Here is a 26218-nt window from a genome sequence, read left to right on the forward strand (position 1 = left end):
GTAAAGGGGCCCTTTTACAAAGCTGTGATAAGCACTGTGTGGTTACCACAGCTAAAAATTATTTACTGTGGGGCAAGCTGAGACATCCTGTGGTAATTTGGATATGCGTACACACTTCCCATGTGCTGGAGCGGGTCTGGGGACAGAGAGTGGGCATGTTCTGTGCTTATCAGTTAGTGCATTGGCATTGTGTTTTACTTTGCCTGTCTTAAGATGGAGTTTCTTTCTATATTTTAGTTTGTGTATTTTTAATTGTAAACCACTTAGATCCCCTCATCAGGAATAGGTGGTATAGCAAGTTTTTAACGAACACAAACATTGTCATGTGCTAACCGATTAGCGCAGGTTTAGCTTGCCAGTTGCTACTGCCTACAAAATAGAGGCTAGCATTTTAGCATGTGCCAAAAATTAGCACACTTTGTGTAGATGCCCATAATATTCCTATGGGCGTCTACACAGTTAGCATATACTAAAAACGCTAGTGCACCTTTGTAAGCAGGGCCCTAGGTGTTGGTAGGGGCTGACGTGCTAATGGCCACTCACTAATGGGAAAATAGGAACACCATGCATTTTACCCCAGTGGTAAAAATCAGTGGCGTAGCCACAGGTGGGCCTAGGTGGGCCAGGGCCCACCTACTTAGGGTTCAGGCCCACCCAATAGTAGCACGCATTTAGTGGTAGCTGGTGGGGATCTCAAGCTCTGCCACCTGAAGACTTCCCCCTGATGGTAACAAAAACGCTACTGTCCACGATACTGGCACCTGCACATACTCAGTTTTCAGCAAATGCCTGCTGCAGACTGCCAAGGTGGAAGGAAGTGTTTTTCCACCAGCTGAGATATTTTTTTTGGTGGGGGGGAGGGGGAGGGAGGAGAACACTTGGTGCCCACCCACTTCTTGCCTAGGCCCACCCAAAATCTGTTGTCTGGCTACGCCCCTGGTAAAAATAGCCTTAGCATGCATGAATGATTGCGTAATGGTGCGCTAAGGTCAATTTTTACCTGTTTGGTAAAAGGGCCCAAAAGTGTTTTCAGTGAGTATGCCAGGCAGGCAGGCAGGGCAGATGAAAGAATGAGTGGAGGGGAGTGACAGGTGATCATGATTTTCCCAAGTCATGGAAAATTTCAGTTTCCAATCAGTTATGACTTGCACCAACATTATGGGGGGTCTTTTACTAAAGATTAGCTTGAGTTATCTGCAGCAGGACCCATAGGAATAAAATGGGACCTGCTGCAGATAACTTGAGCTAACCTTTAGTAAAAAGATCCCCTATAACATTAGCTAAAAAGAAAGTTGTGCTAAATATGTCAACAGAAATAAAGAAAACAAAACGAAAATCTTGTCAGTTCATCTGTTGTGATCTGACAGGTGAATAGAAAATCTGATTTTTTTTTTCTGAAGTACAAACCATGCACAGTTGTTATGTTCAGGTGCCATGAAAGCAGAAAGTATGGTAATGAGGTAAGGAGAGTTTTTCATACTCTAGAGGGTATGGTTTCTCACATACCTTGATGGGATGAAAATCATCAGTTCAATAATTGTGAACTTGTAACTGACTAAGGTTGCTCCGACTTTGGGAGGTCTTTGTAGATTGTGCCTGACAAAAATCCTCGTCTGACTAACTAAAGCTGAAGTTTCCTTTCTCTAACCCTCCCTACAGACATACCATGCCTTCAAAATTAAACAAACACAAATTTTTCTGTGGTGTTCTGTTATCCACTATCCATCTCAATGCAGAGCGAGTGGCTGACAGTCATGTAAGGCTAGAAATGAAACAATTATGTTAGCTTTCTCAAATGATTTCCTCAAACCTTTGGGGCCGAATAGTAAATGTTTCTGAGGATCTGTGAGAGGTGTGCTCTTCTTGAATATGATAAGGAACTTTTGACTTCCTGACAGCATTTATTCCCTCGTATTCTGTGTACTGTCTCATGCATTTCAATGATGTTATGAGAGATAATGTGACAATCTGAATTCATACAGCTGTGCAGCATGCATACTTATGCTGAGTCCTGTGTGAAGGCTGTAAGTCTCTTCATGCTTGAAAAAGTTTTAGGGGATCTTTTACTAAAAATTAGCTTGAGTTATCTGCAGCAGGGCCCATTTTATTCCTATGGGCCCTTCTGCAGATAACTCAAGCTAATCTTTAGTAAAAGACTCCCTTAATTTCTTGCTAGTTGTTTCCCCTAAAACAGAGCTACTCAAATGTTTTGAGTGAAGGTTTAGAAACTTCGGTTGTCTGAAATCAAGGGTTTGCAAGCTACCGCAAATCACTTTGGTCCAGAACTAGCAGCGCCCATAAATAGTTCCAAAATTTTTATAGCGCAAGCACTACTTCTGTAAAATTTACAGTCACGTTGTTCTGTTCCCCCCCCTGCCCCAGACACACACACACACCTGCTTATTTTCTAAGGAGAAGGGCGGCCATCTTCCGACACAAATCGGAAGATGGCCGGCCTTCTCCTAAGGCCGGCCAAATCGGTATAATCGAAAGCCGATTTTGGCAGGCTTCAACTGCTTTCCGTCGCAGGGCCGGCCAAAGTTAAAGGGGGCGTGCCGGAAATGTACCAAAGGCGGAGGCGTGGTTAAGAGATGGCCGGCTTCGGCCGATAATGGAAAAAAGAAGGCCGGCTCTGACAAGCATTTGGCCGACTTTACTTGGCCCTTTTTTGTTCACGACCAAGCCTCAAAAATGTGCCTTAAATGACCAGATGACCACCGGAGGGAATTGGGGATGACCTCCCCTATCTCCCCCAGTGGTCACCAACCCCCTCCCACCCACCCAAAACAAAAAAAATTAGAAACATTTTTTGCCAGCCTCTGTGCCAGCCTCAAATGTCATACCCAGCTCCATCACAGCACTATGCAGGTCCCTGGAGCACTTTTTAGTGGGTACTGCAGTGCACTTTAGGCAGGCGGACCCAGGCCCACTCCCCCTACCTGTTTACACTTGTGGTGGTAAATGGGAGCCCTCCAAAAACCACCAGAAACCCACTGTACCAACATCTAGGTGCCCCCCTTCACCCGTAAGGGCTATGGTAGTGCTGTACAGTTGTAGGAAGTGGGTTTTGGGGGGCTCAGCACACAAGGTAAGGGAGCTATGCACCTGGGATTAATTTGTGAAGTCCACTGCAGTGCCCCCTAGGGTGCCTGGTTGGTGTCCTGGCATGTGAGGGGGACCAGTGCACTACAAATGCTGGCTCCTCCCACGACCAAATGCCTTGAATTTGGCCGGGTTTGAGATGGCCGCCATTAGTTTCCATTATCGGCGAAAACCAATGGCGGCCATCTATAATGCCGGCGATCTCTAAGGGCAGGCCAAATGTTGAGATTTGGCCGGCTCCGACCGTATTATCGAAACGAAAGATGGCCGGCCATGTTTTTTGCAAAGAGCAATCTTACCGCATGGCCATGGCTATTTTCAGCCTTTTTTACCCAGTATAGTAAAAAGGGCCTCAGCGCATAGCAAAAATAGCCCCTGCCGCTAGAGCAGAGTCCTTTTTACCACATTTGGTAAAAGCACCCCTAAGTGAGGAAAGCATGCAGACCATGGCTTTGGAATTCTTTCCAACCTACCTATATAAATGTGGAGATATGTAGAGGAGGTTAGTTTGGGGGGGGGGGGTTTGGAGCAGTTTGTGGGTGGTGGAACAGTTGCAGGGGAAAGTTTATGGAGTGGATCAGTTTTTTGGGGTGGTGAGGCAGCTGTGGAGTATTTTAAGGAGGTGGTGTAGTTTGAACACAGTCGGGCAAATGCAGGAGGTAGTTTAGGAGTTGGGCATTTTAGGGGTTGAGAACTATAACAGAGAGCAGTTGGAGAAAAGGGCAATTTAGGGGGGGTTGAAGCAGGTGTGGGGGTAGATTTGGAATGGGGCAGTTTGAGGGAGTTGAAGCAGGTATGGGGGTAGTTTTGGAATGAGGGGCAGTTTGAGGGTTGGGGCAATTGTGGAGGGTTTTTGGTGAGGGAACAGTTTGGGGATTGAGACTGTTTCAAGAAATGGAGACAGTTTCAGGATTGGGCAAATGTTGGGGCAATAGTGTAAGGCTATATTTGAGAGGTGGGAGCAATTTAGGGGATTGGGGAGAGTTGAGAACAAGGGAGAGGCAGTTTGAAAATAACAATTCACTAACTGCTGTTTCACTGTATGGAACTTTCTATGCTATGGAAGCTGGAACTGCTTCTTCCACAAAAATGCATTAGACCATTTTTAGGGGGGATCATTTCTCTGAAACCCCTAGTTCAATCTGGCCTATTGTCAAACTTTTCACTGGTTACCCCCAAACAAGCAGACAGACATTGCTTGACAACTTTTGCGTAATTCTTTCCAACTACTGTTGGGTTGGAAAGAATTTAAAAATTTGGATGGAGAGTCTCATAATTCCCAGAATTAATCTTCTGGCTGGTCATTATTGACAGGTTAGTTACCGGAAAGATATGGAACAAGAAGAAACCACAGAAAAAGTGAAAACAGAAGGAAACGAGTCATCAATCATCTTGTCGGGTTTGGAAGGAAATGCGTTGTACCACATAACAGTCAGGGCATACAATAATGCAGGATATGGGCCACCTAGCAGTATAGCTCGAGTCAGCACGAAGAAATCCCGTAAGTGACTCCTTTTCATTCTTAAAAAGTCATATTAGACTGAACATGTAAGAACAGCTTTAAACAAGATGTTATTGATATACTCAGCTGATTCAGTGTTTTCATGTAAATGATTCTTTATATTTGAATGTTTAGATTAACATTCTGATAATGACATGACCAATGTTTTAGGCAAAATGGTTACGTATTTTTTGAACCTAAGTGAGAGAAATGATAATATTTATTTATTTAACAAAATGTATAGCCCCGCACATCGTAACATCTGAGCAGGTTACAGTAAAATAAACCTAATCATGATCACAAACATTATTAAAACAAATAGACCTTACAACTATATAAAATTCTAAAATAATAAAAAGATAAAAATTAAAATGCAAGCTAGTTGTACAAATGAAAAATGCAATCATTATTGTTACTAGCACAAAACAATCAAAACAGTCTAAACTCCCTGCTACCCAGAAAAAGCCTTACCAAACAGTAAAGTCTTCAATTGTTTTCTAAACAAAGGCAAGGAAGAAATTTGATGCAAAGACAGCTGAAGAGCATTCCACAATGTGGGGCCGAGAACAGAGAAAGTACGAGAACGAATTGTTTGCAAATGAACATCACGAAGGGAAGAAACTTGCAACAACACTTGATCTTGAGACTGAAAAGACTGAACAGGACAGTACTCCCACAACCTCGGAGTCAAGACCAATGGAACATCATCATGTAAAGCTCTAAAAACCAACACCAGCAGCTTAAACTCAACCCACAAAACTACAGGCAACAATGTAGTCTCTGTAAATGTGGAGTGATATGCTCCAATTTACTAGTCCACGTAATTAGCTGTGCTGCAGAGTTTTGTGCCATTGCAATGCATGTAGCATTGTATGTGGTAATCCACACAACAAGGCATTGCAATAATCAAAATGCGGTAGCATGTAATTCTGTAGCACCAAACGAAAATTCTGATCAGACAGAAAATCTCTTTAACTAACCTTAACTTGAAAAATACTAGCTTAACAAGTGAAGCAACATATGGTTTAAATTACAATGAATAATAATATTCAGCTCAGTAAGCTGAAAAGCCCAGATGTTCAATGTTGGGTCATGTCCGGGCTTTAGCATTGAATATCCAAGTTAGTACAGTCACTTGGAAGTTAATCGTGTGCCAACCAATATTCAGATTAGTGCCCAGTTAGTCCAGTGAACTAAAATTAGGACAGCCTTTGTGCTGTCCTCACTTTTATGTGCTTACCTTACTGGTTAGCAGATTGAATATCGCTGCTAGCTGGTTAAGTGCTTGCTCCATCAAGGTTCAAGGTTGTATTATTTTGATTGACCGCCTAGGGCAATGCCGTCAAAGCAGTTTACATTATAATACTATTACAAAGAGAGAAAGAAAATACAATAATAAAAAGAAAAATTAGATATCCTTACTATATCCATCCAAGCTCCACCCATGGACTGCCCCAGTATCAATCAGATATTGCCGTGGCTGTCAGAGTCAATATTCAGCAGCATTGCCCAGTTAAGTGCCACTGAAAATTGGTGGTGGCCCACTCAGTGTAGTTTAGGCAGGCAGGAGCCTCTGCTGCCTGCTTAAACCATGCTGCAGGGGTGGACTGACAGTGGTCAGGGCCCCCAGACAGTAAAGTTCATTAGGGCCTCCTGGCCACTGGCCACCACTCCACTGTTGAGCTGCCGACCCCCTCCCACACTGCCACCGCCATCCCCAGTCCTATCTTGAAGCACCTGGTGGTCTAGTGGCTTCTTTGGGGACAAGAAAGAATCCCACTCTTCCCTGTCCACTGTCACTACTTTGCACGGCGGCAGCCGTGCCGCTGTGTTTTTCAAAATAGCTGCCGAGACTTACTGCAGTAGTCTTGCGGTGTCAGCAGTCTCAGAAAGTCTCAGCAGCCATTTTAAAACACAGCAGCACTAGCACCACCATGCAGTGTAGTGGCAGTGGGCAGGTAAGAGTGGGATTCTTTCCTGACCCTGCAGAGGCCACTAGACCACCAAGCCCTTCGAGGTAGGACTGGGAAGGGCTGCAATGTGCTGCGGCGGTATCAGGTGACTGAGCAGAGCCTCTGGGCCCCCTAGAGCATCTGGGCCTTCAGGCACTGCCAGGTTACCCGAATGGTTAGTCCACCCCTGCCATGCTGAACATCAACTCCAAAGTGTATAGGTTCTATACAACAGCTGATAACTACTTAAACTCCTGTAGAAATGCACAGTAATGCATAAATGAAAAAACATTGACTGAGATTAAAATGTAAAAGCATTTAATTGTATTTTGATATATATATTTTTATCCGTGCTAGCTCCTAGTCAACCTCCAAGTAACATTGAGTGGATGCAAGATGGATCCCAGGTGTCGCTGGCATGGGAGCCTGTCCGATCTTTAGCAAATGAATCAGATGTCATGGGATATAAGGTACATTCTTTTTTCTTTGACTTTCAACAATGTGATTATACAAAGATGATGGGCCTAAGGTGGAAGCCACATAGGTCACTTCATCAGATTAATACCCAGGGCTTTCTTTGAGGGGGTACTTGGGAGTACTGAGTACCAGCATCTTTTCCATTGTCTGCTAAAATTGACCCATGGTCCCCAAGTTTTAATGAAAGAGCTCAGGCTCTATACACAACTTTGTCATAGATTCTGTGACTGGTTGCAGGGGGGCTGGCTATTGTGGGGTGGGTCCCTCAGTGATCACCCCACCCCTGAAGGGTGGCCTGGCATTTGAGTACCAGCACATTTTTTGCTAGAAAAACCACACTGCTAATACCTCTGGTTTGAAACCTGCTCTACAGCTCACGGATAATGTTGATATAAGTTCAATAAAATAAATCACTGCCTGCAAGAATGCCAGCTTTCTCCTAAACTTATACTGCTATTAGAATGCCGCAGTTTTATGGTTACAGTTTCTTACAATTATGATACAAGTATTGATCCCCAGGGGCCAATGTGTGCAAAAAGTTTTTTGTTTTTGCAATAAAACATAGAAACTGCAATAACATCATACTCCACATGCCTTGGATTAGGAGTGAGGTTGATTCCTGTCATGGAATGCACAAAACTAACCCATTTGGAGAAATTGCCCTCGAATAACAATGATATGTTTAAATGTGTTCATACTGTATAGTCTGCATTAGACATGGATTATTGAGCAGGGCAAGAGACCCTCAGTGTAAAGCATGATTGGTCATAAACCTGCATATAATCTCACAGGCTTGCACTACGACCTGGAAGAGAAAAACAGACAAAGTGAACCTTTTGTCTCTTCTAACTTTCAGTCTGTCAAATAAGCAGCTTTGGCTAGGCTTTTCATTTTGTCTTTAGTTACATGCAGGGCTTTTTTTGAGGGGGTACTTGGGGGTACTGAGTACCGACACCTTTTCCATCGTCTGCTAAAATTGACCCATGGTCCCCAAGTTTTAATGAAAGAGCTCAGGCTCTGCACACCAATTCTGCCTTGTCATAGATTCTGTGACTGGTTGCAAGGGGCCTGGCTATTGTGGGGTGGGTCCCTCAGTGATCACCCCACACCTGAAAGTGGCCTGGCATTTGAGTACCGGCACATTTTTCACTAGAAAAAACACACTGCTCTTTAGGATTCCAGAATCTTGCTATTCTTTGGGGTTCTACATGGAATGTTGCTACTCTTTAGAAGGGCTTTTTTAAGGGGGTACTTGGGGGTACTGAGTACCAGCACCTTTTCCATTTTCTGCTAAAATTGACCCTTGGTCCCCAAGTTTTAATGAAAGAGCTCAGACTCTACACACCAATTCTGCCTGGTCATAGATTCTGTGACTGGTTGCAGGGGGCCTGGCTATTGTGGGGTGGGTCCCTCAGTGATCACCCCACCCCTGAAAGTGGCCTGGCATTTGAGTTCTGGCACATTTTTTGCTAGAAAAAACACACTGGTTACATGCATGTTGTAAACATGAAAAAAAGAAGTACAAACTGTAGCACAAGCTCCAAGACTCATGCACTATAACTTTTGCTCTAACATTCAGGCTATAAAACCTATGCTGAACAACTCATTAACTAAAGTTCACAGAAGATCGTGTTTTAAAGTTCAGCTTCTAAAATTCATACCCTAGTCTAAAGCCCATAAGCTCCTGCTTTAAATTTTATGCCCAGAGGTAATCAAGTCTACGCTGTAAGGCTCGTGTTTTAAAGGTCAAAAAGCTCAGGCCTTGCTTAATGCTTAACACACCTGCAATTGTAGCACTGTACTGGCCAGTTGCAACAGCTACCTGCAGTCATACAGCAATACTGATCACCTTGCAAATATACTGATATGATGCTTCTGGGGCCATGTTACAACCCTGACAGATCAGGTGTATTCTATAATAATGTGCATAGATTTTAGAAACGCCCATGACCCTTCCATGGCCATGCCCCATTTCAACTATGCAACTTAGAATTTAGGCACACTACATTAAAGAATACACTTAGAAAGTTGTGCACGTTAATCTTAATGCCAATCAGTGATCATAATTGCTTGTTAATATCCAATTAATAGTGGTGATTAGCCAGTTAATCAATTAAGTTTTCTGCGTTGTTACAGAATATGCTTCAGTTTCTGTGCAGATTTTCAGGTGCCATATATAGAATCCAGGGGTTTGCATGTAAACATCATTTTTCAAGCTTTCAAGATTTCACTAGTGGTACATAAGTATTGCCATACTGGGAAAGACCAAAGGTCCATCAAGCTCAGCATCCTGTTTCCAACAGTGGCCAATCCAGGTCACATATACCTGGCAAGATCCCAAAAAAGTACAAAACATTTTATACCACTTACCCCAGAAATAGTGGATTTTCCCCAAGTCCATTTAATAACGGTCTATGTACTTTTCCTTTAGGAAGCCGTCCAAACCTTTTTTAAACTCTGCTAAGCTAACCACCTTTACCACATTCTCTGGCAACAAATTCCAGAGTTTAATTACATGTTGAGTGAAGAAAAAGTTTCTCTGATTCGTTTTAAATTTACTACATTGTAGCTTCATTGCATGCCCCCCAGTCCTAGTATTTTTGGAAAGCGTAAACAGACGCTTCACATCTACCCGTTCAACTCCACTCATTATTTTATAGACCTCTATCATATCTCCCCTCAGCCACCTTTTCTCCAAGCTGAAGAGCCCTAGCTGCTTTAGCCTTTCCTCATAGGGAAGTCGCCCCATCCCCTTTATCATTTTCGTCACCCTTCTCTGCACCTTTTCTAATTCAACTATATCTTTTTTGAAATACGGCGACCAGAATTGAACACAATATTCGAGGTGCGGTCGCATCATGGTGCAATACAAAGGCATTATAACATCCTCATTTTTGTTTTCCATTCCTTTCCTAATAATACTTAACATTCTATTTGCTTTGTTAGCCGCAGCAGCAGCACACTGAACAGAAGGTTTCAACGTATCATCAACGACGACACCTAGATCCCTTTCTTGGTCCATGACGCCTAATGTGGAACCTTGCATGACGTAGCTATAATTCGGGTTTCTCTTTCCCACATGCATCACTTTGCACTTGCTCACATTAAACGTCATCTGCCATTTAGACGCCCAGTCTCCCAGTCTCGTAAGGTCCGCTTGTAATTTTTCAGAATCCTCCTGCGATTTAATGACTTTGAATAACTTTGTGTCATCAGCAAATTTAATTACCTCACTAGTTACTCCCAACTCTAGATCATTTATAAATATGTTAAAAAGCAGCAGTCCCAGCACAGAGCCATGGGGAACCCCACTAACTACCCTTCTCCATTGAGAATACTGACTATTTAACCCTACTCTCTGCTTTCTATCTTTTAACCAGTTTTTAATCCACAATAGAACACTACCTCCTATCCCATGACTCTCCAATTTCCTCTGGAGTCTTTCATGAGGTACTTTGTCAAACGCCTTCTGAAAATCCAGATACACAATATCAACAGGCTCACCTTTATCCACATGTTTGTTCACCCCTTCCAAGAAATGTAGTAGATTGGTGAAGCAAGATTTCCCTTCACTAAATCCATGTTGACTTTGTCTCATTAATCCATGCTCTGTAATTTTGTTCTTAATAATAGTCTCTACCATTTTGCCCGGCACCGACATCAGACTCACCGGTCTATAATTTCCCAGATCTCCTCTGGATCCTTTTTTATATCGTTATTCACCAATATAATCAATTTTTTTCAGACATGCTAACAAACCAACCCCTTATTTCTATACTGTATATGGTGCTCAAAATTGCATACCCATATTTGGGTGTGCACCCAGTTTGTGCACGCAATTTAATTGCTTAATGAGCCAATTAGCACCAATAATTGAGCGCTAACAATTATTGGCACTAATTTGAATTTATGCATACATCTTTACAGTCACTATTCTATAAGATGGGTGCATAAATTTTTATGAGGATCAAACACAAAAGTAAAGGAACAAGGGTCACTACAGATGTAGAAGGGTAATCAGAAGAGTAGTGTAGTCAACAGGACACATCCAAAGACAAGAGGGAGACAAATGCTGTCATAAAATATCGGTAGATGATGCAACATGCACCATGTTTTGACTAAAGTGTCTATTTCACGAGTCTTTTTTATGAATTAAAGACACAATAACATCAAATAGTATGTTGGCTCTTCACAAAAACACTTGAGATGGTACAGTCTTGAAAAAGACTCAGGACACTTCGAAAGGAAACCAAAAATAATACTGCCAAAGGTGCTGTGATTGTGACAAATAAACCCTGTATGTGACAGCATTTGTTTCCCTGATGTCTGCTGACTACTCTACTTCTCTGATTATCCTGCAGAAATGTTTACACATGGATTTTAAAAGGGGGCGTGGCCATGGGAGGGGCATGGACAGGTCACAGGCATTCCTGGAATTTGCACGCAGTGTTCCAGAATAAGGCCAATTCGTACCTAATTTAGGTGCGAGGATTTACACCAGGTTTCAGTTGGTTTAAATCCTTATGCTCAAAACTGGGCATGGAACCCGACACCAAATGCTATTCTATAAACACAGCCTGACTCAGAGCGCCATTTATAGAATAGCACTTAGGGCCAGATTCTATATATGGAGCCTAAAAAATCTGTATGGAACTAAGCGTATTCTATAAGATTTAGGAGTGGTTTATAGAATACACTTAGTCAATACCGTAACTCCTAAATTTATGCATGCCCATTTATGCCAATAAAAACCTGGTATAAATCCATGCACGTGGATTTAGGTGCACTAACCCGTATTCTGTAATTACATACAGAACTTTTGGAATGTCCACAAAATGCCCAGAAACCAGGGGCGTAGCCAGACCTCGCGTAGGGAGGGGGCCAGAGCCCGAGGTAGGGAGGCACGTTTTAGTCTGCCGCCACCACCCCCCCTGTCACCTCGCCCCCCCAATGCCTCGCTGCCCCCCCCCCCCCCCCCCCACCGCTCTGTAGCTCCCCACCCACTGCTGCAGCAAAGTACCTTGGCTGGCGGGGGTCTGCAACCCCCGCCAGCTGAAGCCTTCTCCAGTGCTGGTCTCTGGCGCCGCTACATTGCCTGCCCTGCTCTCTCTTCTTCCTCACATCCTGCATGCTCCATGAAGTGGACGTGAGGGGGAAGAGAGAGCAAGGCAGGCAACTTGGTGGCGCCGGAAACCGGCACTGGACACGGCTTCAGATGGGGGGTTTGGGGACCCCCACCAGCAAAACCAGGGGCCAGGAGGTAATTTGGGGGGCCCAGGCCTCCGTGGCCCCACCTACCTACGTCACTGCCATAAACACGCCCTTTTAAACTATGCGTGTTTAGTTTGAACTGTGCTCTTTATAATTTAGGCGCAGTTCTTTATAGAATACACTTAGCAATTTTTGTGTATAAATTATGATAATTACCAATTAATGCTCATTATTGCTTGTTAAGTGCTGTTAAAAATGCCCTAAATGTGTGCCAGCAAGTACATATCCCTTATGCCTACAGGCATACAACCATTCTGCGCACATGTAACCATAATACCATATTTGGCTTCTACAGTCATAGTTCAGTAGACTGATTCTGTGACATCTATAAAGCTAAGCAGACTTAAGCTTCTTATGTACATAGACTGGCTACTTCAGTGGACACTGGTTTCCTGGGGAACTGTAACTAAGTGTGCAAGTTATTTGGCTTAACAAGCTAGTCAGTGTTTTTAACAGCAATTAAGCAATAATGAACACTGATTGGCAATAATTAGAATTTACACGCACAACCCACTAAGCGTATTCTGTACTGGTTTTGATTGCTTTTGGAAGCAGAAGGAAGCCCATGCAAGCCCTTAACCACTGGTTGTGAGAAACAAATCTGCACAAGTCACAGCAGACCCAAAAGTGAAAGCACATATTGGCATCTGTTTCCTGCATTTAAATATATGCGTCCAAGCTAAAAAATTAAAAAAACACTTATATTTAGGCCACAGAAAAGAGACGGCAATGCGCATGCGCACAGGAGCCAAGCTTCCTGCAGAACTCCTCTGTGCATGCGCCAAGCACAGTACTCTCGTCAAACTCCCTAATTCTCAGTGCTATGAGCATGTCTATATTTGCATCTTATTAGTGTTGAGCATTAGGGAGTTGTTGTTTTTTTTCTGCACTGTTCCAGCAGTATTTATACAGCACTGTTCAGAGCAGTGCTGGAGTTTTGTGCATCTGGGCATGGCTGAGCAATTTCCATAGCATGCAACTGCAAGGGGAGCGTGGACCTGGGAGGGGCATTAATGGGTCAGGGACATGCCCTAGGAGTTACGCACCCAGTAGAATACTAGTGTTATGTGTCCAACTGCCTACAGTTAGGCATGCGCCATTTAGCTGGCATAAGTGTTTGCATCTAAAATTAGCCGCAGAACTGCTGACTTGTGTTAGTATTCTATAAGGGCAGTTCCATGCAGAACTACCATTATAGAAGTCGCTTAACATGCATCATCCTGGCACTTACATTTTACCCCTATGTTACCATGTGTTGTCACTGCTGCAGATAGCATGGATTCACTTACTACCTCCTGAAAGCAAGGTGGTAAGCGCATCCTTCCTATCGACAATGCAGTGACCATAGACTGCAGCTAAAAAAGAATCCCCTATCCCTGACATCTCCAACAAAACCCAAGAACTCCCAACATCTCCAATAAACAGGGCTTTTTTTGAGGGGGTACTTGGGGGTACTGAGTACTGGCACCTTTTCCATTGTCTGCTAAAATTGACCCATGGACCCCAAGTTTTAATGATAGAGCTCAGGCTCTACATACCAATTCTGTCTTGTAATAGATTCTGTGACTGGTTGCAGGGGGCCTGGCTATTGTGGGGTGGGTCCCTCAGTGATCACCCCACTCTTGAATGGTGGCCTAGCATTTGAGTACCAGCACCTTTTTTGCTAGAACAAACACACTGCCAATAAACCTCCATCTCTTGACACTCCTGACATCTTCATTACGCCCCCCCCCCCCCCCCCCTTTGCATTTTTAACAAAACCTTCAGGGCTCTTACTTTGTGGTCTCTGGTGGATATATTGGAGGCATTAGGGGATGTCAAGGGTGGGGTGGTTGTTAGAAATGTCAAGGATGTCTGGGGGTTAGAGTTTTATTGGAAATAGGGTAAGTGTCCAGAGTACAGGTGGTTTTTGAAAGGCCATTTGGAGGACCTGGTGGATTCTGGAATGCTATTCAGAGTTAAGGGGGGTCCTTTTAGTTGCTGTGGTGCTTTACTGCATTGCCAGCAGCACTAATGCAGCCATGCTATTGGCCATGCATTTAATATGTGGTAAATGTCTGCACTGTGTCATAACTGCATTGGCAGATGCTGGGTATGCCCTCAATAGTTGCTGTGCAGGCTTTGCAGTTACCGCATATTAAATTGTGCAACTAATGCCCGAAAACTGGAAAACTTTAATACACTTCAAACAGGCCTCTTAATGTTCTTAACAGCACTTTTCACAATAGTTGGAATGTCATTGTTAATGTAATACCTGAACTCCATCCTACATTCTAAAATGTAGTCTTCAACATTGTGAGCTGGGTGTCACATTTAACTCCTATCTCTGAACATGCTGTTTGTTGTAGGGAAGTCTGTACCCTGTTCACATCTAATATCTTTTCCTTATATCAAAGGAGGGCCTGGGAGCATAGTTGTTGAGAAAATATCCTTAGTTTCAGAGGGAAAGTGTCTTTTTTTTTCCTGAACCCTGACAGCCAGAAGGTTTGCAATTAATTCCTAGCCCTATTATCACATTCAGATAACAGGGCTAGGAGATAGAGATAGGCTGTGTTCCATAAAGAGAATGAAGTCTACTTACTTCTCCAAGTTGACTTGGAAGCTCTGACTCAACTCTCATACCCAGCTCAGCATCACCCCAGGTACCACCGCACCTTCAGGGTTCACTCTCATGGATCTTCCTCCACTCCCATCCCACTATCTGTTGGTGTTCCTCAGGGATCTGTCCTTGGACCCCTTCTCTTCTCAATCTACACCTCTTCCCTAGGCTCACTGATCTCATCTCATGGTTTTCAGTATCATCTTTATGCTGACGACACCCAGCTATATCTCTCCACACCAGACATCACCGCGGAGACCCAGGCCAAGGTATCGGCCTGCTTATCCGACATTGCTGCCTGGATGTCCAACTGCCACCTGAAGCTGAACATGTCCAAAACCGAGCTCCTCGTCTTTCCACCTAAACCCACTTCTCCTCTTCCTCCACTCTCTATCTCAGTTGATAACACCCTCATCCTCCCCGTCCCATCTGCCCGCAACCTCGGAGTCATCTTCGACTCCTCCCTCTCCTTCTCTGCGCATATCCAACAGACTGCCAAAACCTGTCGCTTCTTCCTCTTCAACATCAGCAAAATTCGCCCTTTCCTTTCTGAGCACACCACAAGAACTCTCGTCCACGCTCTCATTACCTCTCGCCTTGACTACTGCAACTTACTCCTCACCGGCCTCCCACTTAGCCATCTATTCCCCCTTCAATCCGTTCAGAACGCTGCCGCACGTCTTATATTCCGCCAGAACCAATATACTCATATCACCCCTCTCCTCAAGTCACTTCACTGGCTCCCGATCAGATACCGCATACAATTCAAGCTTCTACTCCTTACCTACAAATGCACCCGGTCTGCGGCTCCTCACTACCTCTCTACCCTCATCTCCCCCTATGTTCCCACCCGTAACCTCCGCTCACAGGACAAATCCCTCCTCTCTGTACCCTTCTCCACCACTGCCAACTCCAGGCTCCGCTCATTCTGCCTTGCCTCACCCTATGCCTGGAACATATCTTCCTCAACCCCTACGCCAAGCCCCCTCCCTACCCATCTTCAAAACTCTGCTTAAAACTCACCTCTTCAATGCTGCTTTCAGCACCTAACCTTTCGAGAAACATAGTAAGCCCTATCAGATCGACTCTACACTTGTCTTTTAGATTGTACACTTGTCTCTAGATTTACACCTGTCTTTTAGATTGTACACTTGTCTCTAGATTGTACACCTGTCTTTTAGATTGTAAGCTCCTTGAGCAGGGACTGTCCTTCCATGTTAAATTGTTCAGCGCTGCGTAACCCTAGTAGCGCTTTAGAAATGTTAAGTAGTAGTAGGTACAGTGTGGAAGCAGCCAAGTTGAAAGGGCTCCTTTTTCTACCACAATGGAAAACATGCTGGACAAGTACAAGCCAGTTGGGTCTCTGAACTCTCAAGGAGGAGAGACAAAAGAAAAAGACTAGGAAGGGTACCTGGCAGTCCCCTCATATCTAAACTGAGGAGAGGAAGGAGCAATAATGCTTCAGGTGGGGCAATACTCCTGCAACTCATAAGGGAAGGGGATCCTATTTCATTTAGTACAGCTATGGTCCTGGGGACCTGCCTGTAGAGTCCAGAAAAGAGTGAGAGAGAGGAGTGCAAGGGAGAATCAAGACTTAAACTTAATAGGATCAAACTTCAAGAACAATCATTAATCAAAGTGAACAGTAGCAAAAATACACTTGAAGTCATTATTGTTTTTCCTACAGATGTATGGCAGTAATGTGTATACAATAGCTTTACTTTCCTCTCCTGAGAAGATTAATGATTGTTCTTGAAGTTTGATCCTATTAAGTTTACAATAAATATGGAGTTATCATTACTTGATTGTGTGAAGTGGACTTATTTGTGGGAGCCCATTACCATGAAGGTCCACACACCATAATCTGACACTGTAAGAGAGCTGTAGGAGTGAGAGTCTTGAATTATTCTCCCCTCCCCTCGTCTGGTTCATGGGACCTATCCATTGATTGTTTGTGTAGCCCCAAATACCCCAGATTCTAAATAGCGCACCTAGAAATCTGCTCCAAAATCCAAGCATATTCTATAACGATGCGTGTAACTTAATTGGCTTAACAAGTTAATCAGCATTGATAGCAGCTCTTAACAAGCAATAATGAGCACTAATTGGCAATAATTAGAATTTACACGCACAACTTGCTAGGCGCATTCTGTAATGCAGTGCGGCTAAGAAAGCAAATAGAATGTTAGGTATTATTAGGAAAGGAATGGAACACAAAAGTGAGGAAGTTATAATGCTTTTGTATCGCTCCATGGTGTGACCGCATCTCTAATAATTGTGTTCAATTCTGGTTGCCGCATCTCAAAAAAGATGTAGTGGAATTAGAAAAGGTGCAGAGAAGGGCGACAAAAATGATAAAGGGGGTGAGATGGCTTCCCTATGAGGAAAGGCTAAAGCGGCTAGGGCTCTTCAGCTTGGAGAAAAGGCAGCTGAGGGGAGATATGATAGAGGTCCATAAAATAATGAGTGGAGTTGAACGGGTAGACATGAAGCATCTGTTTATGCTTTCCAAAAATACTAGGACTAGTGAGCATGTGATGAAGCTACAAGGTAGTAAATTTAAAACGAATCGTAGAAAATATTTCGTCACTCAACGTGTAATTAAACTCTGGAATTCGTTGCCAGAGAATGTGGTAAAGGCAGTCAGCTTAGCAGAGTTTTAAAAAGTCCATAGACAATTATTAAATTGGACTTGGGAAAACTTCACTGCTTATTTCTGGGATAAGCAGTATAAAATGTTTTGTACTTTCTTGGGATCCTGCCAGGTATTTGTGACCTGGATTGGCCACTGTTGGAAACAAGATGCTGGGCATGATGGACCTTTGGTCTGTCCCAGTATGGCAATACTTATGTAGGATGCACTTGATCAAAAGTTCCAATACAGGCCATGTTTCAGGACATAAGCTTTCATCAGGGAACCTACCCAAGTGACACCATTTATTGTACTGTAAACTGCTGATGTATATAAAGAAAGCACACAATGTGCTAATCTTAATCTCACAAGATAACATATGTGGATAAAGAGTAGCCGATGACATCCATAAGAAGGTGCGCCTGTGTTGGGACTTTTGATCAAATGCATCCTGTATACTGCTTGCAAGGACTGTATTGAGAGAATACTTCTATTGTGTTTTACGAATAAAAAGACTTTTTAATCTGTCAAGGTGTCTTTCACTTCATTATTGTCTAACTCTTGTGTTGGCACTTCTGATGCTCATAAGTGCAATTATTGTATAAACTAAGTGCCAAGTTTTAAAATGAGGGAGATGATCTTAGTGATTTTCTAGGATGGACGTTCAATATTTGATCTTTAAATCAGTCAAGCTCATACAGATTTGTCTGTGTGAACCTTTATATAAATCAAGTTTGAATGCCTTCAATCAAATGTTCACTAGAACTGGAAGATAATTTGTCCTTGGAGAATGACTTCAGCTAGTCATTCATTTTCTTGGTCTGCATCTGATCTAATCTGGATCTATTTACTTATCCCTGCACTGAACCTAATACACTCAATCTAATAATGCTTGTAAAACGTTGGTTCTGAAATTCAACAGGTTGATAAAATTACCAGTTAATAAAACATATTCTGTGATTCATAGGTTTTGTACAGACAAGAAGGTCATAGCAACAGTCAAGTCATAGAAACGCAAAAAACCTCTGCAGAGGTACATCTTCCTGATGTTGGGGTGTATATCATTGAAGTTCGAGCATGCAGTGAAGGAGGGGATGGAACAGCAAGTTCCCAAATCAGGGTACCATCTTTTACAGGTATGTTTAAGAGTTCCCAGTGTCTGACTATGATTAAACATTCTGCCTTGCATCTTCTCAGAAATTCAAGATATGGCTGCCTGTATTCTACAAAAATCTTCAGTCACATAAATATCTGAATACTGGAAAATATTTGACCTGCATTATTTTACTCAGGCTGTAGAAAAAGAAAAAAAATTCAGGATAGTGCAAGAAATACTCAGCTGTATCCTGTGGACATTTATTCTAGAGCAAAGTAATTCAGCATTTTGCAGGACAGAAGCTATTGCGTTTTCTTCAGTCTTGTTGAGTAGGTAATATTCTTGCTTCAGTACTCTAGGACAATAAAACAAAACACGTTACCAAAGGAAAATGCAGATGGAGTATACATATGAGAAATGAACGCATCACGTTCAAAGTATGTACCCTAGTTCACAAAATCATCCATAGTGATGCCCCAGCCTACATGTCAGACCTAATAGACCTACCACCCAGGAACACAAATAAATCTTCTCACACATTCCTTAATCTTCACTTTCCCAACAGTAAAGGTCTAAGATACAAATTAATGCATGCATCTACCTTTTCCTATATGAGCACGCAGTTCTGGAATGCATTACCACGCAACCTAAAAGCGATTTATGAACTGACCAGCTTCCGCAAACTACTGAAGACCCATCTCTTTGACAAGATATACCACAAAGATCAACACACGTAATTATTCTCCACTTATATCCAGTAATGTCTTATAATATATTCTGTTACACCACTATCATGTATTCCATTACCATGTAACCCAATACCCTTCTGTAACACTAAATGTATATTCTCTTATTTCCACTATCCATGATGTATTGTAAGCCACATTGAGCCTGCAAAGAGGTGGGAAAACGTGGGATACAAATGCAATAAATAAATAAAAAAAATAAAATAAATATTACATAATCATATCAATAGGTGCCATGCTTAATTAAAATGTCTGCAGGCTGTACTATTTCTATTTTAAGATTATTCTTAATACTTGGCTAAAAATGAAAGCAGTAGCACTGCTCAGTTCTTCAAAATATCCCACTGCCTGTTTCTGAACTCTGTTACTAAGATGCCTTTTAACATGGAAGTGTAACATGCATTTTAACATGGGAGTTTCCCGCACGCTAAGCCCAGATTTATCGTGTCATTATTTAGGGGTTTTAAAATATTTTTTTGCAGGTTCCATGCTTTTTCCAGTAGTGCACAGAACTTGCAAAAACATTAATGTGAGAACATTTACTGCCACCTCCTTTCCACATTAAGTCTATGTTATGCAGTTGGCACACGCTAATGTAAACGCACTGGCTGGATATCGCCTCCATGCCCATTCCCTGCCTATGAAATGCCCCCTCCGAAAAATATTTTGTAAAAAATAAATAATTTGTGATTAACATGCACAAACCGCCAACTTACCACCAAACACTTTAACATGTTTTGCGCTAAGCTGTTTTCATGCACTAAACATCCATTATGGCTTAACGCCCTTTAATAAAAGAGCCCCTGGGTGTCTTCTCTTTCTAGTCCAATATATTTTTCATTTCATATTCTTAAACTTTGCCTAGAAAAAGATGTTAACCTTTTGTTCCAGCAAAACTTTCTGTTTCAAAATATCTCAGGGGATAATATTCCAGCAGCAGAGAGTGCCTTTTTTTTTAATGCAAAGTACCATCAGCTAAATTAGACCCAGACACTAGCACAAAATATCCAGGTCATTGACTGTACCCAGAAGTTATGCAGGTACAGCTGATATTCAGTCCTGCTGGCACAGTTAAGTAAGCGGGCACTAGCTTTGAATAACACCAATGCCACATAACACCTGGCTTCACCCAGCCTGAGCCCCAGACCACTGCAGCACAAACCAGCAAGTATCACAGTGGTCAAATCGCATATTCAGCAGCACTGTCCATTGAAGTGCCACTAAATTTCCCCTTCCAACCTGCTCAGTGTGATTTAATCAGGCAGAAATCTTTCCTGCCTGGTTAAATTGTTTTAAACATCAAGCTTTCAGCTGTGGTAAGCTGGAGCACTTACCACTGTGTTGATATCAGCCTGATGCTAGAAGTGTCTGCACAGCACGTTGGAGAGCACTGAGACAAAGAGTTTACAAGAATTCTGAGAGTTGTAGTTCCTAGATGAACTGGAAATGAATTTACAAATAGGCTCTGAGCTCAGGTGAAAGATATCAAGCACCAGAAGCCAATTAGAGAGGTTACTGGTGAGTGCTAGAAAAACCAAACTACTCTGTAGGAAGACAGGAAGGATGGAAGCAGGAATGAACAGGTCATTGTAGTACCTGCTATAAAGCTGCAAAAAATGTATAGGAGAAAACCAGAGAGGTGGAGTGCAGTCAGACTTAATTTTCAGACCCCTGAAGGGAGGTAGGAACTTGTTAGAAGAATGCTGCTGTGCTACTAAAGAACTGTCAAAGTTTTTGGAAGCTATGTTGTATTGTATGGTAAGCCCTCCAAACCCCCTACAAAACCTACTGTACCCAACTACACACTACTACATTAGCCTTATGGCTGCAGGTGTCATCTGTATGTGGGTTCAGTATGTTTTTGGTGGGTTTTAGACAACTCATACTTCCCACCACAAGTGTAACAGTTAGAAAGGGATATGGGCCTGGGTCCCCTTCGCCATAGGGCATTGTACCAACCACTAGGCTACTCCAGGGACCAGCTTGCTGCTCTAATAGGACTGGCCATAACATCTGAAACTGTCATAGGGGTGGTATGTACTGTTTCTTTCACCTCTTTGGGGGGTGGGAAGGGGTCAGTGACTACTGGGGGAGTAAGTGGATCATTCCTTTATTCTTCCAGTGGTCATCTGGTCATTTAGGGCACTTTTTGTGACTTAGTTATTAAATCAGATCTAGCTCAAAACATCATAGTTTTAGTTCTAAACGTTTTTGTTTTATTCCATTATGGCAGTGAAACGTCCAGGTGTTACAAATGTCCTAATCCCACCCAGAACACCCCCCCCCCCCCCCCGACATACCCCCTTGTGATTTGGATGCACCACAGACAAAATGCATAGATAAACGTCTGCAAAATAGGTTTCGTAAACAGCGATTTCAACGTTTTGGCGAGAAAAATGTCCAACTGCTGTTTTGTGCCACCTTTTTTGACTTTAGAAAATGAGCTCCAAAGTCTATGCTGCGGAGCATACAGATACTGAAAGTTCCACTAGAGATACACCCACTTTTAAGGTAGACCAGAGATCTCTTGATTTGATTATTATTGAAAGCTATTGTCTGTGATGGGCAGACAGACAAGCCAGGAGCAGCAATAGTCATAGCTGTAATTGAGGCAGCTAAATGGGTGGTTTATAAATGCTGTTTGGATGGAATTGTATTTGTGATAGAGGGTAACTGTTGGATGCTGGTTAAAGCCCTAGCATACAGTTGAACAAGGGAGTCTGACAAACTGGCAAGATGGACTATTTATTGCTTGTTTATCTGAAAAGTATATTTTGGATAAAATTATGCAATAGATTTGTGTGTTATATGTACAGTACATGGTGTTCCTTAAAAGCCCATGCTGAAAAAATCTGATAATAGCTGTAAATACTGGCACTTTTACTGGTACTTGTAAAAGCACTCATTCTGCCCTTTTCTTTCATTTTTTCAATAAATATTTTGTTACATTTTAATTGAGAGAACAACATATAAAACTATGGAAACAGAAGCTGACATTTTTACAGCCAGAAGTCTCCTCAACAGACCTTCCCTAAAAACATTGGCTTGGTCTTGCATTTTGTATGAGCTTTCTCCACTGCAACAGTCCTGGACACCTTCAAGCATGCTGTGGTCACACCACTCCTCAAAAAACCATCACTTGACCCTACCTGTCCCTCCAACTACCGCCTCATTTCCCTCCTACCCTTCCTCTCCAAAATACTTGAACGCGCCATTCACAGCCGCTGCATTGATTTTCTCTCCACTCATGCCATCCTCGATCCGCTTCAATCCGGCTTTCGCCCCCTACACTCGACAGAAACGGCACTATCTAAGGTCTGCAATGACCTGTTCCTCGCCAAATCCAAAGGTCACTACTCCATCCTCATCCTCCTCGACCTATCCGCCGCTTTTGACACTGTCAATCACAACCTACTTCTTGACACACTGTCCTCCTTTGGGTTCCAGGGCTCTGTCCTCTCCTGGTTCTCCTCTTATCTCTCCCATCGTACCTTCAGAGTACACTCTCATGGTTCGTCCTCCTCCCCTATCCCGCTCTCTGTTGGAGTTCCTCAGGGATCTGTCCTTGGGCCCCTTCTTTTTTCAATCTACACCTCTTCCTTAGGCTCCCTGATCTCTTCTCATGGTTTCCACTATCATCTTTATGCTGACGACACCCACTGTCGCTTCTTCCTCTATAACATTAGCAAAATTCACCCCTTCCTCTCCGAGCACACCACCCGAACTCTCATCCACTCTCTCATTACCTCTCGCCTTGACTACTGCAACCTACTCCTCACCGGCCTCCCACTTAGCCATCTATCCCCCCTTCAGTCCATTCAGAACTCTGCCGCACGTCTTATCTTCTGCCTTAACCGATATACTCATATCACCCCCTCTCCTCAAGTCACTTCACTGGCTTCCGATCAGATACCGCATACAGTTCAAGCTTCTCCTACTCACCTACAAATGCACTCGATCTGCAGCCCCTCCTTACCTCTCTACCCTCATCTCCCCTTACGTCCCTACCCGTAACCTCCACTCTCAAGACAAATCCCTCCTTTCAGTACCCTTCTCCACCACCTCCAACTCTAGGCTTCGCCCTTTCTGCCTCGCCTCACCCCATGCTTGGAACAAACTCCCTAAGCCCATACGCCGGGCCCCCTCCCTACCCATCTTCAAATCATTGCTCAAAGCCCACCTCTTCAATGTCGCCTTCGGCACCTAATCACTACACCTCTTCTCAGGAAATCTCAACTACCCCAACTTGACATTTCGTCCTTTAGATTGTAAGCTCTTCTGAGCAGGGACCGTCCTTATTCGTTAATTTGTACAACGCTGCGTAACCCTAGTAGCGCTCTAGAAATGTTATGTAGTAGTAGTAGTAGCTTTCTCAAGATAAGTGCTTTTTTGTATTATGCTTTTTCATACTTTCAGTATTTAGAGACTGTATCATATAAGTGCAGAAGCAGATAATTAAAAACCATAAAGATTTTTGGTGTGGAAGTTTTTTTGCCAATGATGATGAAGAGATCATTTGGATCTGCATTAATCTGTTAAGATTTTGAGCTCTTTGATGCTTTTTCATTCCTTTTTCAAAAAATGTTCATAAAATTTTCAAATAATTTTTCTCAAAAAGTTTAACAAGTTATTTTTCAGTTAGTAGATTATTTTTTTTGTTATTTGATCTGTATGATTTTGTTCATCTGCACCCTAGTTTTGATATAGTACGTGCTATATGTGAACCATCTAAATTACGCGCAGAGCAGATGTATTCTAGAACAAAGCACATAGATTTTAGGCCCATGACCTGCCCATTCCACACCCATGGCCGCCCTTTTCAACTATGCAACTGAGAATTTATCCATACCACATAACAGAATACACTTAGGGGCCCTGTTTACTAAGCCGCTCTGTAGGCACGCTAACTTCTAAGCTCGCACTAAAAATTAGCATATGTTAACAATAGATACACCCATTATATTCCTATGGGTGTCTCTATCATTAGCAGGTGCTAATTTTAGCACACACTAAAAACTTAGCATGCCTACAGCGCAGCTTAGTAAGCAGGGCCCTTAGAAAGTGTGCGTAAATTCTAATTAATGTCAATTAGTTAACATCCAATTATCAGCACTGATTAGCTTGTTAGCCAATTAGATTCTGTGTATTTTTATGGAATACGCTTTGATTTCCATGTGGAAACCTTGGTGCGATATATAGAATCCTGGGGTAAATGCCTCTGCATTAACAGCGCATTATTTCTGTTTATAATGCCAACATTAATGATAATCTGAATTGGAAAATATAGATAATGCCCCTTCTAGGTGCTGCATTAGCTTTGGGCTTTATGCATGCTAAACTCCTGTGTTACAGAGCATTAAGCCTAGATCTTAGCGAACTTTAGTAAAAGGACTCATTAGTAATTAATAATATGAGGCATTTTGATACATTTCTGCTTGTATAAATTTTCAGTGGCCTTCCTAATAACAGTGTGGTTTGTTCTAACTCATTTTTTGTTTCTTTTTTTTTTTTTTTTTTGCAGGTGGGAAAATCACAAATGCCCAAACTACTATACATACTTTTTCAACTTCCTCATCTTCTGTAACATTGCTCTTGGCACTAATAGTTCCGTCAACCTCCTGGTGAACCTGTAGACCTTTCCTTGTTTTGTTTCGACTTGTTTGTTTTGCTTTAGCTTGATGGCCTCAGTGGGTGGAGCTCTCTGTGAGTGAAGAAACTGGAACCCGGAGTGGACAATTCTTCTTTGGTTAGAGACCCACAAATAGCACATGGTGCACTTAGAGGAGAGTTGGGAAAATATATATGAACACCTTCATTGGGTCTCTTCTCCAGTTTTTATTTTTGTGATGTCCTGTATGGGACAATTTTTCAGCCCAGAAAAAAATTATGCAGATTATACGTGATGGACTTTTGTGAGGAACCAATAATTCCTATTAATTGTGCTCTTCCTTTTATAAATATGTTTAATTTGGGTTTTGTATCTGATGACCTCACGTGTGTGCCATTAGGTTGTTTACGCAGTGGTGCCTAGTACATTTGTTCAACAAAGAGGCTTACCAGAGTCTAGAGGAATGCAATGTATATCATGTTTCCCATAAACAAGTTGTCCACATTGACAAATCAGTAAGACAGAACAACTATAAATCATTCAGAATGTGTAGACAAAAACTGAATAAAGGTAAGACATATTTTCTGGAAAACAAAAAACATATATGATAACATATCAAAATGGAGAAATGTATCAATTTGCTATTTAGAAAGCACCCCGAAAAGACACTACAGCAGCAAGAGACATGGTTGAGCAAACATTTAAAGAGAATTATACACTCAGAATAGAGACAAATGTAGGAGAAAAGTGCTCTTCCTTTCAGTGGCAATGTTCAACCTGAAGAGAAAGTAAAATATTTGCTTTTAATATCTAAAGCAATGACTTCAGTTTGTGTTGAAGATGCAGGTGCAGATATTTAAGAAGCAAAAAAGTGGTTTTAGAGATTTGACTGCAACACACTGTAGTGACTACAGGAAATGAGAAATATCAGATTGATGAAAATGTGACAAGGTTTTTGTTCATAATGATTTTAGGATCTTTTTACAACTGTTCCTGTTATGTACTTCTCTGAAGGATATTTAATTTGGTCTTTAAAGTGCATTCTGCTAGAATATATATCATGCAGCTGAATTAGGGGCCTTTTTACAAAGCTGTGGTAAGCAGTACCGTGTGAGATGGTGTACTCTGAGACGCGCTGAGGCAACCCGTGGTCATTTTTGAATATGTACGTGCAAACCACTCTCTAATATATTTTAAACATGTTTTCATGGAGGGGCAGAGCGTGAACGTGACT

General features: G+C 42.4%; 1 protein-coding gene across 1 annotated transcript in view; it reads left to right on the forward strand.

Annotated features, from left to right (window-relative positions):
- CNTN5 (contactin 5) overlaps nucleotides 1-25739 on the forward strand; it is a 699531-nt gene extending 673792 nt beyond the window's left edge. The window contains exons 20-23 of the mRNA XM_030200224.1: nucleotides 4417-4603; nucleotides 6913-7025; nucleotides 18502-18670; nucleotides 24898-25739. Of these exons, the coding sequence (XP_030056084.1) occupies nucleotides 4417-4603; nucleotides 6913-7025; nucleotides 18502-18670; nucleotides 24898-25001 (573 nt within the window). The 3' untranslated portion in view covers nucleotides 25002-25739. The remainder of the gene's footprint in view (nucleotides 1-4416; nucleotides 4604-6912; nucleotides 7026-18501; nucleotides 18671-24897) is intronic.
- Nucleotides 25740-26218: the final 479 nt, after the last annotated feature.

The sequence above is a fragment of the Microcaecilia unicolor genome, chromosome 4, assembly GCF_901765095.1.
Source record: "Microcaecilia unicolor chromosome 4, aMicUni1.1, whole genome shotgun sequence".
NCBI classification, from domain to species: Eukaryota; Metazoa; Chordata; class Amphibia; order Gymnophiona; family Siphonopidae; genus Microcaecilia; species Microcaecilia unicolor.